General features: G+C 32.3%; 1 protein-coding gene across 1 annotated transcript; it reads right to left on the bottom strand.

Moving 5' to 3' along the window:
- Positions 1–91: 91 nt before the first annotated feature.
- On the bottom strand, positions 92–16,138 carry LOC128184735 (DNA-binding protein RFX6-like). The gene is made up of 19 exons (XM_052854315.1): positions 15,702–16,138; positions 13,887–13,965; positions 9,562–9,685; positions 8,215–8,276; positions 7,710–7,787; positions 6,683–6,710; positions 4,833–4,937; positions 4,328–4,405; positions 4,091–4,204; positions 3,492–3,541; positions 3,120–3,220; positions 2,890–2,948; positions 2,509–2,653; positions 2,279–2,373; positions 1,907–2,024; positions 1,438–1,560; positions 1,124–1,228; positions 412–993; positions 92–322 (listed from the first exon to the last, which is right to left on the bottom strand). Exons 1-19 carry the CDS (start codon positions 15,919–15,921, stop codon positions 141–143), a joined length of 2,448 nt encoding a protein of 815 aa, XP_052710275.1. The 5' UTR covers positions 15,922–16,138; the 3' UTR covers positions 92–140.
- Between the last annotated feature and the right edge of the window lie 2,110 nt (positions 16,139–18,248).

The raw sequence follows: 18,248 nt of genomic DNA, 5'->3' as shown, positions 1-18,248 counted from the left end.
AATAAATAATTATTTTTATGATGACATTTTATATTATAGTGTTTTCCTTTTTAGTTCTCTTGTGAAATATCGCATTCAAAGAACAATTCACTAATTTGTTAATTTTTTATTTATTTCAATTATTATAAAGTTATGTAATTTCATCGGAATGCGGCTGCAAAGTATGGTTTGCCTATGGTTGAAAATGATGGAGGCATTGAATTTGCATAAAGGTCATCTTGAAAGAACACGGCAGAATCCTGACGCGGCGGATATTGGGACTGCGGCTGCGCAATATCCATGTACGTTCCATTCAAACCTCCAATAGAAATATGACTGCCTACTGAAAAAAACAAGAGAGAAATAATATTTTGTGCTTTCATTATATAATTTTGTAAACTTAGTAAAGAATGCAAATTATTTTAAACTAACCTTGGAAATTATCATGAGAGCTTCTGTAATAGTTTCTAGAATTTTCAAATGCAGATCTATTTATAGAGTCTTGGTAAGTTGATCCTCTCAGAAATGAGCTTTTGTTGTAAGTATCATATGAAGAATGGAACTTGTTATAACCGTACGGATTGTAAGTCTCGTGAAATGTCGGGTGCGTTCTACTATCTGCCCAGTACGACGTCGTTGCCTGGGGAACACTTCCAGTAAAAGGCACTGCCGTGAAAGTGTTGATATGACTTTCGCCGTAAGGCTGCACACGAGGAGTAGTGAAACTGTTATTGGTGTTCATGATATCACCATAGGAATTCAAACCGTACTGAGATATGTACGTGGGACGGTCGTAGGCACTTCCGTTAATGGTAGAGTAGTGTTTGAGTGGGGATAATGGCAAGGTAGAATGGCTTATTCCTGAGCGACAGTTTTCCTCGGGAAATGTCAGATTACAAGGATCTCTATGTATGGACGGAGCCGGTCGACTGAAGGCGGTACCGTTCATGGCCGAGTAGGAATCGGCCGCACCCGGTCGGTTCTCGTCCATCCCACCCGTATTGTCCCCCTCATCTGTTGGGGGGAATAAAAGAAAAAATGCATGCATATAAAGCGATAGGTTAAATACGTTTAACTTATGAAATAGTTCCCATTTTTAAGCAAAGTACACGTCAGATTGGATAATTTTTAAATATGTTCTAACCATTGCTATCAAAGACTTCTTCCTCTATCTTCCTTTTCCGACCTTTTGGAGACACTAAATGCTTGGATGAGGGCACTCGCACTTTAGCTTGGGTCTTAATCTCCTCTGAATGATATTAATACATGTATTGCAATTCAAAATCATAAATCTTCGAATCATTGTGTAACTACTGGAACTCGTTACTGCTATTACATTTTTTTTAGACGACCAAGATTATTACATGAAATGTATTGAAACATTTTGTGATATCCTGTAATACATGTACATGAACCACGTTATGCAGTTCATTGAAAACTTATCATCAGGGTACATACCTGCACATTTCATGTACTTCTGCACCGCCTTCTGTAGTGTTTTATCTGTAACCTGGTCATGTTGCGTCTCCATCACCAGAAAGACGTACTCGTCAAACATCATGTGAATCAAATGGAATGCTCCTACAGCAAAAAAGAACACAATTTATACGAATCAATTCACGCGGAAAACTGCAGATATCCAACATTGCTTCATAACTTTGATGTGTCTGAAGACAAAAAAATAACAAAGGTAAACAAACAGTATAGAACTACTCCATCTGAAAACTGTGTAATTAAAATAGAGGCGTCCGTTAAAATTTAATGGCAGAGAAGGCGGATTATGCAGAATGCTTTCACGGAACAACTGTACACATCAATTCATATGAGAGGGTACTTAGAATCTAATTAGACGTTTTAGAGATATACGAACGTTTTCGAGTGTGTAGAAAATTTTGTATATATTCAAAAAAGTATGATGTACGCTTACCAAAACTGCTTGCATTGTGTAGGGTGAGGTCTCTCATGAAGAGGGACCCTATTATCTCCCAGTGTAGAATGAACTTGGAGGCAGTTTCTTTGAAGGATTTGTCATGGTCCTTTAATGGCTATAACAATGTAAACATTGCTTCAATTTCGAATACAAAAACTGTAACTATTAATAACGTTTGGGTGCTTAGTACATGTGCATCTGGCTTTTTCTCGTTACGATGTTGTTTCAGAAAAAAGTTGATGTTGATATACATTAATATACATTGCAACTAGTGTCAATTATATAGGCCCCGATAATTAAAATGTTAATTAAGGTCATTGATAACGGCACGTAGGCCTTATAATGAATTATCTAATTTACATTAATTACCTGCAAAACACATTTATCAATGATATTATCAAGCCACTCCGTATAACCTTCAATAGGTGCCTGCTTGGTTAGCAAATTTTGGAATTCATCAAAACCTAAATTAAAAAAATGATATGTTTACCTACAAAATGCTCATCAAAGTTCAACAAGGCTGATGCATTAATGTCATTTTCCACCACACACACCTATATTTTGAAGAATTAAAAATAGACATTTATGATCTTACGTACAGTCATTGATGATTTCTGTAAGACTATTGGTCGATTTCGGGGTCGTGAACCCTGCCTGACAACAGATCTCAGTCAGATCAATGTTTGACACATCTTCTATCATACCATTCAGAGATTCCTGGTTATGAAGCACACTTCTGGCTGTCTATAAAATGCGTCATGAAATTGGTTTTTAAAATACAAAAATCCATTTCTAACGAAAAAAATTTAATATGGCATTCGACCAAGATTTGTAGAAGCTTTTTCAATCATCATGTAGCAGTCTTTTGTTAGTCTCAATGAATACGCAGTTAACAATTAGAAATAATTAAAGTGAATTGTCTTAAATACCGACATGGAAAAAAGAAATGTTTAAATATACACCAAACACTAAATACTTACTTGTGCTAAATGTACAAAGGACATTTGCCGTTTTATACTGTGAGTGAAATGTTTAGCAACTGGAAGAAAAAAAAAAGACACTAAAAAATTCCTGGACAAGATTTTGCTCTAAACGCTTTTTTCATTCAGGTTTAGTCTCGTTACAAATACGATTATCTCTCTTCTAGTAGATTAGTTGATTTGCACAATATTGCAACTAAAAATTACATATCTGCCAAAAAACCACCTACCTTCTATCTTTTTGTCTCGTAGTTTATTTGGCACATCTTCCAGAGAGCTAGTTAACCAATGGGTCAATCTCCGAATAAAAAGTTTGATTTCTGACCCTAAACTGCAAAATGAAGAGGAGAAGAAGGAGCATATAATTTAAACAATATTTTTTTTAATGAAATAGCATCGTACAGCAGGCATGGCCTATTTTTGTCCTCTCCTTACAAACAAGATCAAGATAACATTGTGTAATTAGATTAATGAAACAAGAATGATGCATGAAAATAGAAAAATAAATTATGCTCAAACAAGGTGCATGTAGACAATTAAAAAATGTGTATGATGGATCAAGATATTGCTGATGGTTCAGACTACAGGGGATCTATTTATACCTGTCTGGGAGGTCCTGAATGGTGGATGGTATTAATACATCTACCACAACCTGCAAAACACGTGAACTAAACTTCAGGGATTCGTTAGCTTTTGGTAACTCTTCACGAGCACTTACCCCCCCCCCCCCAAAAAAAAATAAAGTAGTGAAAATTAAAAAAAAAAAAAAAACTTCTCTACAAACATTGACAACAAAACTCCAGAAATAGCTAGCTTTATACATATTATAGGCAGATGACAACTGGACCTAGGCTTTCTTTTTTCTTTGGAAATTGTGTTGGAAGTCACGTTATACACGTCTAACAATCCTTTTATTATTGTTGAATGCATACTAGTATGAAGAGAAATTATAGGTCCAATCACAGGGGCATCGTATCCGCTCTACACTCTATGACATATATATAAATAAGTGTATTATTTATATATCATAGAGTGTAAAGCGGATACGATGTCCCTGTGGTCTAATACCAGTATAACTTAACTCATAACATACCCATTTGAACGTCTTTTTTATTTGCATTTCAATTAAATAAATTGCCTATAGCAATACGGCACTAGTTCAGATAAACTCTTATCAGTACTAGTGTAAGTACATGTATACCTTATAAAGAATGGAGTCACAGAGTCCCACAATGTCGGCCACCATGTCCAGACTCAGCAGACTGGTCAGGTGCTCGGGCATTCCTTGCCAGAAATGTAGCAGAAAGTTTTGAACCTACACATACACATATACAATATGTACAACAAAGACAATCATCTTAAATGTCGGAAATGTGTAATTAAAAATGATATTTTTCTGTAGAGTTCTCATCTTTTTTCTCTCTATATATATTCATACCTCTTCGAAGTTCGCGCTAATCACTGTATCCAGTATTCGCTGACAGTGTGTTCGGTACATCATAATGAATGTCTGCATCTTTAAATACATGAAATATGTTTGGTTATCATGGCAAATAAATTAAAGCATTCAGCAAAAGCGACAAAAGAACGGTGAAAATCCGCCATGTTCCACACAGGTGAAAAGGCAGAACATTTTAAACTACTTTTCAGGTACATTGAACATAATTATGTTCTTACATGTAAAAGATGGATGAATAGACACTTTAAAGCGAATTATGTGTTTAATATACATTTGAAAATATATGTTGAACATATGTTAAACATATATTAAAAAGAAGAACCCGAAATAAATAACACCTGTTTTGTATATGTGTTCCACATATGTTTCAAATGCATGTTTAAATGTTCGTATTTTTTTTATATATACGTACATTCACCATACATTTACCACATGTGGAACACTTGAAAATCCAAACATAGATCTATATTTCTGTGTTATTTACCTTGTCTCTATCGACATTTTCTGGTAATATTAGGTTTTCGGCGTTTGGAAATTCTGGCAGTAAGGTACCGGTCTTCGAACTGAGGGAAAATTTTCTGTTCGATCCCTTAAAATCAAGAAATATCACACAGGTATATAACCAAAAAGGATTTTTAAAACTATCAAATCTTTAAACAAAACTGTGTCAACACACAGTGCCAAATAATTAATAATAGCAAGTTATAGATTGAATATGAATATTTTTTATTTATGTAGTTTGTTCATTAAAGGATGCGTGGGTCTTAATTAATTTCTCGTTTTGAAAATAATTGAAAGAGAATGTCGTTAATAGTCCGCTGAAATTCCGTGGCTAGGTGTCTATGTTGCAGTATTTGACAACAAGATCATGATCAAATAGTTCCAATAAGGGAGAAATGAGCGATTATTTACAATTTGTTTGACTGTTACATAAACACTCGGGATTGGATTAGAAGCCGTTTACAACTGCATTCTGTCCAAAGGCGCCATAACCTAGGTCCCAACCACGCGAAGTCCACTTGCAATTTTGCGTCGCTCACCTAGGTTGGGTGTTCGTGCTTTGCGCAAGGTGCTGTTTCCAGGATCCGCTAAACCTACATTATCTTAAACATCCTATACACTATATGATAGTCTGATTTAATTTTTGCTTTTGCTGGGTATTAAAAGATGGAATTGCGGCAGGGCACTTCTTCTCTCAGCGTGCAAAATACGGGACCCCCTTTTTTTGGTTGAACAAATGCCTCCGTCTCCATGGGAATTGTTCTTGGCGCATAGCAGAAACATATCCCTGCTCTGGACTATATTTGTCCAGTGGTTCACTAATTGTCGCTTTTCATCGTCAACGAGAGCCTTGTCAAGCAAAAGCAGGCTAATCTGTGAGGAGTTTATCTTATTTAAACAAAGCCGAGTGAATCAGCATTAGCACGCGGGCTTTGCTAACATTTCCGGAATAGTTCTTTTATCGTAATGAATGCCCAGAATAAATTGGTATTTACCATAGGAAGACACATCGCGAGAGAAAATAAATGTCACCGTGTGATGTTTAGCAGCAAAGGTATTAACGGCCCTGCAACACTCACAGACGTAAGCTAAAAAGGAAACTATTCTAACTCTGGTCTTAACACAACAACCCAGAAAGCATTTACTGCTCCAATTTAAGCAGGAATGCATTACTTTTATGTGGTTTAGATAGACCGTTTCGTGAAGAAAATCATCCCAATTTGCTATATTCAAGTGTAGATGCATGTACTTGATTTTCTTTGAAAAGTGTAAAGATGTTTTACCGGAAAGAGATAAATTTAATTAAAATAGTCTCATTGGTAGGAAACTTTGATATTGATTTCATAAAACTGTCCAAATATTTTGTCAATTTGAATAAATCTTCTCATGGGTCAAGTCGTGATAAATTAAGAGGGCGTGCAATGCATTTCCAGAATTAAATCACCCGTCGACATCAAAAGTAACCCCTAAAATATCCATATATTTGATTTGGTTAGCCCCTAAACCTAAACAATAAAGCGAGCGGTTGAGAGGTCTTCATCAAAAGATAAGACCTACGTTTGAACAAGGCTGCATCCGTGGACCAAATCGATGCCTTCGCTATAGTTCCCGAAAAATGCTTACACTTGCTTCAATCTAACGTGCGATTTGTTTACACGGAGTCCATATCGGTTCCTTCCATTTATCAAAACAAACGACACACGGGATGAATTTCAAACACTAACATTTCTGACAATCCAAGGTGTTACAGGCAGAGAAATCTCATATAGACCCAAGATAAACCGGCATTACTGGACGAAGATAATATGAATTTAAAAACAAAAGGATCGATACCTCTGTCTTTATCTTGATTCCGGAAAATCTGAAAAAACGGGAGAAAATCGTCATAAGTAAATTAATCTAAAGCAAGAGATCCTATAGCATTCTCTCCTGGACAGTTACTGCACAGGCAACAGATATTCGGGTGTTTAGACGTACCCGCAGGACAGAATTATGATTCTGCATGATGGCAGCGGGAGGCAACATTAAAAATATTTCTAAGTGAAGTCAATCTCCCTGTTCAAAGTTAGTTGAACTTTAAAGATATCGAGATAAATTTAAATTAATACACTCAATTTTATCAGCACTTTTTCATTGTTTCAAAGGAATGAATTACATAGATTACATGACGAAAGTTAATACTTTTATAACGTTATTGATAATAACACTGAAAATTTTTTAAAGAAAAAAAAATGAATTTCAGTGTTGGCAATAGGGAAAGCTTTAAGTCCCATATTATATATCTTTAAACACGTTATCTATTACAATAAATACGAGGAGTTTCTTAGCCTCGGATTTCCATTTTGACCTTGATTCATCCAGGAGGGTTGTTTAGGACTTCTTTTAACACGTTTAGTATTGATTCAGTCTTAATTAAGAAATTTATTTCTTGAGTTTTCAAACATGTTTGTAACAATCTGTCATTCCTTTAGCAATGATAGAAAGCTTCGTTTTCAGTTTAAGCACTCAATTTGCCCAGAAAAGTGTGGAAAGCTTTTAACATGACAAACTCGGTGAATTCCGAATGCGACCAGAATTCCAAAATTGACGAGGTTTGGTACACAGGTGCAGAATTTGAGGTGAAAAAACCCTTTAACTGGTGTGACTAATACAAAGCCGATCTCATGGAACTCTACGTGACTTGCATTTTTCATCTTCTTAAAATCTTTCTATATATCCATGTCAAAAATATAAGTATATAAATCGATAAATGTTGACAACTTTCAATTTCTATCTTTCAGGATTGATTTTTCTATATTCGTAAAACGTTCAGGAAAACTCTTTATGTTTTAAACCACTTGATTTCTTTTTGAATATTTACCTCGTTAATCCTTTCCCTGAGTATACGGAATGATAGTAGATCGAGGTCTCCTTAATGCCAATGCCATAGTAATGGTACCTGTCAAGAAAAACCCGAGCGTTACCTGAAGTAAACGGGGACCTGCTGTTGCAATACCATTAGCCAAGCACTGCCTCCTACCAGCAGAGTCGGCATTGCAATCACCACACTTCAGACCAATATATACAAGTAAAACATCCAAACAAACTCCTACATTGGTTTGAGCAAAACTCCGCAAATGGTATTCGAATTACGCTGATGTGTGTTGTAATCACACGTTTCCTGTTTAATTGGCCATTGGGAGCAAACAGACGTAGCTGATTTGAGGATGCAGATAATTGAAAATTAAATTAATTTCTGCTCCACCAATAAATTAAGAGAAGAAAAATTTGAAGAACAAAAATAAGCTTACTAGAATTACCACCAAAAATTGAGGTGAAAAGCAAAAAGTAAATTTATTAAATTTGTAGAACAAAGTTGATCTTACTTGGATTGTCCTCTTGTCCCTAGTCGTCTCGTGGTTATCTTCGAAAACTTTTGTCGGATGATCTAAGAGAAAAATTAAATCAATGAAAACAGATGAGATATACCTATTATAATTCATATCATAAATGATGACTCATATAAAGTTAGAAAACACAGGGTAAGATGATCAAATTAATTTAGTATAACTGTTTTAAAAGCCAACGAAAAACATTCTCTGGTTGCATATTGTAGTAGTTTTTTAAATTTAAAAATTCAAATGAGTTTGGATATTAAATAGAGTGAATTTTATTAATTTTAAAAACTTATGAACATTTAGTTTGTGTGTGAATTTTACATAAAAATTCATAGAAAATGAAAAAATGAAATAAAAAAATTAAGATATTTGAGACCAACTTAATGTTTGATTCACATAAATAATAACATTTTATTTTTATTTTTTTCATTTGCGGAACATAATGAAAATTGTTTGATACTATTTACCACCAATAACATGATAATTATCTGATTATTTCAGCAGTAGCTGATTATATTATATCTATAAAATATTCCTACTTTGAACACATGTTACAAATTCCGACGTTTAACTGTGCAAATGAAAACACAGTAGCTTTAGAATATTTCTCAAAATAGTACATGTATTCTAATCATTACAGTTGATTGATGATTAAATGCTACACATATAACAAGACAAAAACCAATCCAGAAAGTTAATTATAACAATGCTAACTAAATAATCCAAACGTTTTATCATATTCATTTAACATAAGAATGAAACACAGAGGCATAATTTTTGACACAATATTTTTTTAAAGTGATATGTATGTACACAGGGAAATAATTAAGATTAAAAGTTAATTGAATATGTGTTAAACAAACCTAATATAATTAGTACAGATTATGGTGCTTTTAATATTTGCTATTCATAATTTCAATCATTTTAAAGACAATAACAAAAATATTTTCGTTAAATTGATTATCTCAAAACCTTCGTCAAAATGTCCGAATCCTAACCTAAAGGACACAACACGGGTTCTCTATTAAAAGAGAGCAAATTCTTTTTCAATTTTAAAACCTAAACGGCTTTCGCATACTAGTATTTGGAGTTTAAATCATAAATTAACTATAAACAGTGCAAAACATATTTATTTGTGACTAGTATTATATTTTACATCTTACAATAATCATTATTTATATCTACTTATTATTTGGAATGAATCTGTTAAATCTGTAAGATTGTAAATTTGTAAATATGACTCTACCTAGTAAATTTTTGAAAATTAAAGAAACTTTTAAAAGTGTAACTGTTTTGCTTTATCTTTCCAAAAGTGTCATTTTTGTTTGCCTTTACCTTTCCAAAGGTGGCTGCGCCTGCCGGTGTGTATTTCATCTTCTTGCAGAAGTCCAGGTAATGTGTATACAGGACACACCTGGGGAGACACACCCCTTCTGCTCTCTCGTAGTTCTCCGACAACCTACAATATTGTTCAGCATTACGATAATTAAAGATTATGATTTATTTCTACGTGAATAAGAAATATTTCAAAAGCATAAAATTAAGTTCCAAAATGGGTAATATAGAATGAATTTTTAACAGATATAACTTGCGTGTGAATCATCTATGGTTGAAATAGATTTTATTGTCGAGATGTTCTTGAAAGATATTTTTCGCATGCAATTATTTTCAACGTTTACAATTGTTGATAAAATGTCAGGTAAAAAGGTGAGGCACAAGGTCTCAAACTCCTTCCTTTAAAATAAATACATGTAGATACATAATAACTACCGATCGGGCACATAAATTTGAGGAATTTTAGCTGTACAATGCTTGATAAAAAAATCAATCGGATAAGAATCGGATAACCTTGCATGTTGGACATTTGCTTGATAAATCTTTGAGAGGGTAGTTTTTCTAACATTGCACCAACTTTGTTGTTTAATGTTATGTTTCACCCACGCACCGTGAGCTGGTTGATATGAATTCATTGTTGAAATAATCTGACATCCTTTTTGAACGTACCCACCCAGTTTGAATAAGCAACCGAAATTATCTATGACGGTAATAATTCCCCAAGGAGCAGCGTTAAGTAATTTCTTTTTAGAATTAAAAAAAAATTATACATGAATGCTGAATTAAACGAAGTTCTATCAACTAAAGAGGTGGGATTTTCTATGTATAAACATTCCAAATTCAACGATAATAGAATTTACCACTCACTATATCTTTTGTTTACATTTTTGAAATTCTGTCTGCGTGACATCACACCAATCAATCATATTGGAACACAAAAAGACACCTTAAAAATATAGGAACGTCACTGGGGTTTTTTTCTGTTCGCCGAATGTTGGTCGATTGGAGACCCTTTGAGGGACAACATTCCCACAGCCCAGCAGGGGTACGAGTGACCCTAGGTCACCGAGATATTTCTTTGAAGACCGGGTTTCATATCAAGATCGTTTTAATCATATCTGTTTTATAGTTATCCTGTTGTTAAATAATTATTTCTGATTTTTTTTGTTCGGAACATGGAGTAATTATTTTGTGTAATCCTAAAAATCCCTTACATTTATAATATAAGAAATATATTATTATGACAGTTTCTTACAAGAATAATTACATGTATTAAAGTAATACTAAGGGTTAAATATTAGTTTTGTTTGATATTGCCTTGATATATTCTTTGTTTTCATTTGCGATTATAGAGTCTTGTGTTTGACCAATTCATTGACATTTTGTTACTTTTGTTTTCTTCTTAACAGTTTGCTATTAATGCCCACAACATTGAATTATTCAATAGGGTTTCATTTAATGGTATAAACATTTGATATAAAATAAAGCAAATCAATAAAGTTTTACTTTAAGCTGTTTGTCTACTTATTTGACTATTAACGTATAAAATGATTTTTAAAATAAGGTAACGTTAAAAACTTTTACCAAATTAACCTCGAAAAATTGACCATTTTAAAAAAAGGTACGATTTAAAATTAAAATAAGAGTAAGTTTCGTTTGGTTAAACAAAAACACAACGTATATGTACAATAAAAGTGTAAGCAAAAAAAAATCTGTATTTTGTTCCTCAATTAAATGAGATTTACATTAAATTTAGATACTTCGTTTGCTTATTAAATAAAATACTCAATTGGAAAAAAATATTCACGTTGGTTCCAGTAGATAAGTCGACATATTTTTGAAATATTTTGAACGTATAGTTAGCACATGCAAAAGATTCTGAAAACAACGGGACGAATCTTTTCAAGGGGCGAAATTACCCGTAGCCGTTTAATTATTAATTAAAGTAACATTTTTTCAAACATATTTTGTACCACCATTTTTTAAAAAGAGAAACATTCCTTAAGACATAAAGAAAATATCTACATATATATAGCAATTTCGAAATAAAACCACTGGTTTTCGGCGTCTATAAAACCCTACTAAACTGACTGCATTGAAAATAAATTAAAAGTGAACTGAACAATTTAAGCTGGGTGGTCGTCTGTAGGTCGATTTCTATATTTTCGATATGATTCTTTCTTTTACTATAAACACTTAAATGTCATTTATTTTAGATTTGAAAATTATATACTTTCCTGTATCTTTTTACAGAGCTCTTCATTTTAATTCATGAGATGAATATAGTAAAAAACCAGTCTTCTTAATTACAAGATATTTAATTCTCTGATTTTAAATTCTTCAAAATAAAGATTTAGTGCAATAATCTATTCGGTTTCCAACATTACACGCCAACGACTTCTATATAAATAATTATACGACCACTGACATTTTTCAATTCAGTGAAGCAAGTAATATGCTTCATTTATGATTTTTGAATTTCAGTTTTAATTTCACCAAAAACCCTAATCATCAAAGTTAATCAAAGTTTTTATATCATATATATCCTTTCAATTCATTTCATTGATTAAAAAAATGTCGATACAAGAGTAAGTTAAATCCACATAAAGAAATGAGATATTTGAAAATAAGACAAACTGATGATTGTCTACTTTCTTTGTTGCAACAAGTCAAATAATTGGAATAGCATCACGAATCGAAGAACAAAATAAATATATCAATGTTAAGAACAGATGAATAAATATGAAATGAAAAAATTCCGGAAACTCCAGCGTTGAAATGTTCGCACTTCATGCTTTATAGCACTATCTGGGCTCTCGCCGTAGTGGCCACACGAACCCCTCGTCACAAGGACCGAGCCAAGCGGGTCTGTGACAGCTCACTATTACAGGGCCCATAACGTTCTGTCAATTACACCACCATCTCACAGGCCATCTGTCAGATTTATTAAGTGTTCACACCTGTGTGTGAATTTACCTGACAGAAAGCAGAATTGATGTAAAAACAGCCATCAGATTGTTTTTTTACCCCCCGAGAATTGCTTGTCTGTTTTTTTGTTAAATAATTGTTTGTCCGGAACTCAGAGTAATTTTAAAAACATAAAATTACATTTCTTTCTAAATTGTTGTATAATTATGCGTATTCAGACGTCATCAAAACCAAAGGAAATAATTTTGACGCATTTGCAATAATCTTCATGCATTCTGATCAAATCATTATGTTATGTTAAAATGATGGATGTTCTGAAATTAAATTTTGATAGATTAACGTGCAAAGAATATACTTGTATCAATAAATAGATAGCTCCCAAATGCCTGTATATGTGTGATATTTTTTTGATATTTATTCATAACCTTGTAACATGCTCCCCTCTTCTCAAAAAAAAATAAATCCCAGCATAAAACAAATACAAAAAAAAAAATAAAAAAAATAAAAAAAAAACCAATCAATTTTGCACACACGCTTCAATCGCTGTGTTTTAACATCCTAGCTATGAGTACTTAAATCGTTTTCTTAGAGCTGAAATGACCAACGAGTGCCACCATGCGTTCCGTCTTGGCTCCGTTTTAATCTTTGACCAATGGCTCCGAGAGCCAAACATTTCAAGTTTAACAAAACCGATACTACAGAGCAACTATCTGGAAATTCTTTGATTTTATCATGTTCGAAAGTCCATCCTCATATATATGATAAACTGATCACGACCACACTTGAAAATTGTGACTCCGTACTATTTGTCCCAAATGCAGGTTTTGTTCTTTTGATCCAGCTATGACCTAATATTAGTGCGGATGGATTTTGACCAATCAGTTATTAAAAAAAATATTTTGTTTGTCAGTGTACATGTATGTTTAGTGAATGTGTCAACTTCACATAATATGCTCCTGACGTTTCGTTACTGATATGTATATATTTCTGTTGTGGTTTTTTTTTTAATTGAAACCAGTTTTCGTTTAACCACATTATAAGAAATGTATGTATTGTTTTTTTTCAAAAAAGAGAAAAAAAAACCGAAAACGCATTCCAAAGTAAGTGTTAATTTATATTCAAATCCTTATTTGCCGTCTCTTGAATTTTCATGGTACTCTACAACATGTGATTTTTTTGTCATATTAAACATAAAATGTAATTGCATGTAAAGCACCGAAATTCTTGCAGATAATTCTACATGAATATTTATTACTATTAGTGTTTTAAATATCAAATTTTACAATTCAGCTGTAGACCATAATTTAATTCACAACGATTAAATATATCCCAGGAGTTTTGGGGATTGGTTTGATGCAAAGAGGGTGTTTAGATGTACTATATTTTATTTTACTTACCATTTTAGTGTGCAAGCAACCTGGGACTGTTTTTGTGTGCTATCTGACTTTGTATTTTCATTCTGGTCCTTCTTCGTTTCTATTTGAACGAAAAAAAAATCAAGAAAAAAAGGCGCAAGATTAGTACGTTTGCACCAAGTAAGATTTATAAATGCTTTCCAAACTGTAATATTAAAAAATCAAAATTATTTAATTATATGATGTACCGATATATATTTACAGATCTAGTGAATGAATTTATTGGGTATCAATATATAAAAACTAGTGTGATGTAAAATATCCATTGCAGTAGTAAACAATCAAAATCTCATTTAATTTTTTCTTTTTTTTTAAACAACAACGTTTGCCTTATTGAGGGATACATCATTATGACCCGACGGGCAAGAAATATTTATAAATTAAAAAACCCAAATGTTTTCGTGAAATAAACTTTGTAATGACTCGGATATTAAAACAAGGTGACGGATTGTGGGTATCGATTGACGAACAACATCAGTCTCTATCACAAACTCGTATCTGTCGTTACAGCATTACAAAAACTCAGAAAGAAAGCCACTCAGAAATAATACAGTAGCCATGGAGTTCATTTCTCTGTGTCAGAGAGACTATACTGCATTCAACAAAATATGCCGCCATATTGATTTTACCCTCAGACAACATCGATGGTGTATTTTCAGCTTGTAGTTGTACTCAAGATTCTGAGCAATGTTTTCAATCATAGTTCAAACAGATAATCTTAATAAAATATCCATGTGGAGAACTAAATATATTGATTCAGAACGGGTTTCCAAGCTAACCTGACGCCATAGTTATTTTAACGGAATTTTACTAATCCGTTGCCAGGACAACTCTTCGATTACGATTAAGGGATATGTTAGAAGGAGTTTCAATCTTTGATTCAATATAAAAAGTAGGGTGATTAGGCGAAAACAAAACATTATCTAGCCAAAAAATATTCGACAACGGTTGTACACATTTTTTTTTGGTACAGAATTGGAAGTAAAATTAATCCTTTATAATTTGTTAATTTCAGTTTTATTTTAATATGATAAGGCCAAGTCTCCAAATATTTATACTCTTGCATTGATGAGCAAACCCAGTATCTTTCAGTCCGTAGGGTGATATCATGTGCTCTACCCAATTTAGATACTGTAAAGATTCGTATTGCAAACTGAGTGAAACAAAATATATTTAACATCAAATAGTTAAAAATTAAACAATAGTGAAAATTGTTAACAAATAAACAATAGTGGAACAAACGCCAAAGATTATATTAAAATATAAAATAACAATTTTTTAAGTCTAGTGAATAATGAATTAAAATAAAATTACAGCAGTATAGATAGACTGGTGTATTTTGTTCACTTTGATTTACTGACATTATTAACTTATTTGTAACTAAAAGGTAAGTCTTTTGTTTTGGAGGACCTAAATATGATGCTTAACCAACATATTTTCTAACTGACATGGTGATACAAATATGATATCTTTCAAAGCTTTAATTTAAACTTTGGTAGCAACAACAGAGGTAAAAAAAAATACAACATTAAAAAAGCAAACAATTCCGAATTTGGGTTCTTTACGTTATTTCTTAAATACCATCATATAATTACACTCATGTATTTACTAGAAAATGAAATGATTTTATTTTTGAATACGAAAGTAATATAAACTAGCAATAAAAATGGTTAGCTGGTTAGCGTTCAATTGCTTTAGAAGGTTATATATACATTGTTATTGCAAAAACGTCACCAGAATAAACAATCACATAAAATATGCAGACAAAACAAATATAACTTTATTTAGAAAAAATACCTGTGTTTTCGGAACTGGATCCAATGTTTTCAGAGGGTTGTTTTTTGATATCACCCCTTGTTGAATTCTCAGCTCTACTGGACGGGGGGTCAGGCTGCAAAGCACTGAATGTCCTGTCCTCCCTATGACCCCAGAGGGAAGGGGTGTAGTTATAACCACCATGCATGTCGTAAAGGCCATCCGGCATCAGGGGAGCTAACTGTACATTAACAGGCTCCATCAGTCGAGAAGTAGTAACAACACGTAGAAGTTCATATCAAATAAAGTGGATACTTATTATTTTCAATTGCAAAACTCCAGTCCTGAAATATTTGCACTCCGACTACGAAAAACTTAAAAATCTAAAAATCAAACAGAGATTTACGATGTGCTAACGTCTATCTAAACAGTGACGCTTTAATATGTCAAGAATATGTTCACGACTATAACACCGGATGAGAGTGTAATGGACGCAAGAGAGGGAAAAGCAAACATGGGATATAAGCCTTGATAAGGTCTGGCCCACCCCTTTCTCTTCAGATAACCAATTAGATTTGTGTTTATCATTCAGAAGGGATTTTGCGCCCTCGATAACCCGGCAATTCTGGGTATTGTTCTTGTTAAAATACAGTTTCTGTTCATCAGAAAGTAAGTTGGAGCTGATAAGGTTAAGTCACAGAAACTCACCCACTGATTTACGACAACGGGAAAGAGAGATTTACGGTTATGGTAAATATGGCTGAATAAGCATTGCAAAAAGGAACAAAAATTGACAATTTTTGGATTTTAGAAATAAACTTTTATATTATTTAAAAAATATTTTATGATAAAAATGACACCAGTTGAATATTTGTTTGATTGATATTAATGATTCAATCTCATATACCAATGTACCTGTATGTATGTACACTTTTTATTAAAAAAAAAAGGTCTATGCAACCTAAGAAAATGCATTATATCACGTGGACAACAATCACGACTCATATTGAAATATTCCAATATCCAGAAATTTCAACTCAACAGCTCATTCAACAAAAAAGTAATTGTTGATATAAAGTCAGAAGAAAATTTAAGAAAAAATGAGTACTTTGCATAAAAACGTGATAGAAGTACATTAATTATTAAGTGCATTCTAAATCCATTTCAAGGATCTTAGATGCCATGAAATTTTTCGGAAAAAAAGGGAAAGCAAGATGTAAAATCCAATCATGCTTATTACATGTGTATTAAATTTTAATGATTTAATAAGATCTTAGCAATATATCAAGCATTGTTGCCTTATTTTAAATGCTGAGTTAATGTAAGTAGTTTTGTGCAACATAAATACTTCTTATATATAATAGACGTTATCAAATTTCAATTTAACTGAACTCGTAATGAGAGAGAGAGAGAGAGAGAGAGAGAGAGAGAGAGAGAGAGAGAGAGAGAGAGAAGTTTATTATCTCGTGGTTTCAAAGTCCACGCCACAGAAGACAAAATATGAGGCGCTTTCAGATTAGAAATCTTCCTTTATTAAAATTTCACGGGAATCAAAAGATATATATATATATATATATATATATATATATATATATATATATATATATATATATATATATATATATATATTATATATATATATATATATATATATATATATATATATATATATATATATATATATATATATATATATATATATATGATCGATACAGTTTGTTAAGGTTCGCTCACCACAACCATTAAGTGTACATCTTATTTCCAGATTAAGAAACCTTCAAACTCCAAGATTAATTTGATGTTACATTAAATACATAAAATTTAACAATAAAAGATAGGCATTATCACAAAAAGTATATAACCAAATAATAGAGGAATGTAAAATTTACAAAGTTCACTGGACGTTTCCCAATTATTTTAAAACAAAATATATTAAGAAAGCACTAAAAAGATGTTGAAGAGTTGCCGTAAAAAAGTATCGAAGCAAACTTGTATTTACTTGTATTTTCATTTCAATTTCAATTTGCTTCAAAAATACTCTGATATCAATAAAAAAATAATCATCTTTTTGAAACAAAGCGTATTCTGCAACCAAAAGTTTGTTTACGTAATCATTTTTGATTAAGACTGTCAAGTAAAGTTAATCTCTTACTGGCCACCAGTTCAGAGAAATATGCCCGATACAATAATTTTTTTTCTCTGTTCAAAGCGATTTGCACTAGAACACAAAGAAATACCAATCCTTCTATGATCTGGGGTTTCATACGAACCGACCATGTTAGAAAGGTTATGATTTGGCTGCTGCTTCACTCCTCTCCGGCGGTTACCATTCAACCCTCAACCGTGACCATCTTTGATTTAAAAAAAAAAACACGCATCTATAAATTGCGTAATGTCGGTATACTGTATTTGTGTTAACATTTTTATTCTTCATAAATCTTTTTCCCCACTTTTATAAAGATAAATATTTTAAAAGATTAAAACAATATTATATTAATAAAATAATAATTTTTATAAAGACAGTATTTAAAAATAAAGCAGAATAGTTTAATAATCGATATTAAATTTATTCTTCTTAACTTTAAATAT

This window comes from Crassostrea angulata, chromosome 1, assembly GCF_025612915.1.
Source record: "Crassostrea angulata isolate pt1a10 chromosome 1, ASM2561291v2, whole genome shotgun sequence".
NCBI classification, from domain to species: domain Eukaryota; kingdom Metazoa; phylum Mollusca; class Bivalvia; order Ostreida; family Ostreidae; genus Magallana; species Magallana angulata.
Note: the sequence above shows the minus strand (reverse complement) of the source record. Positions and strands in the feature narration are given on the sequence as shown.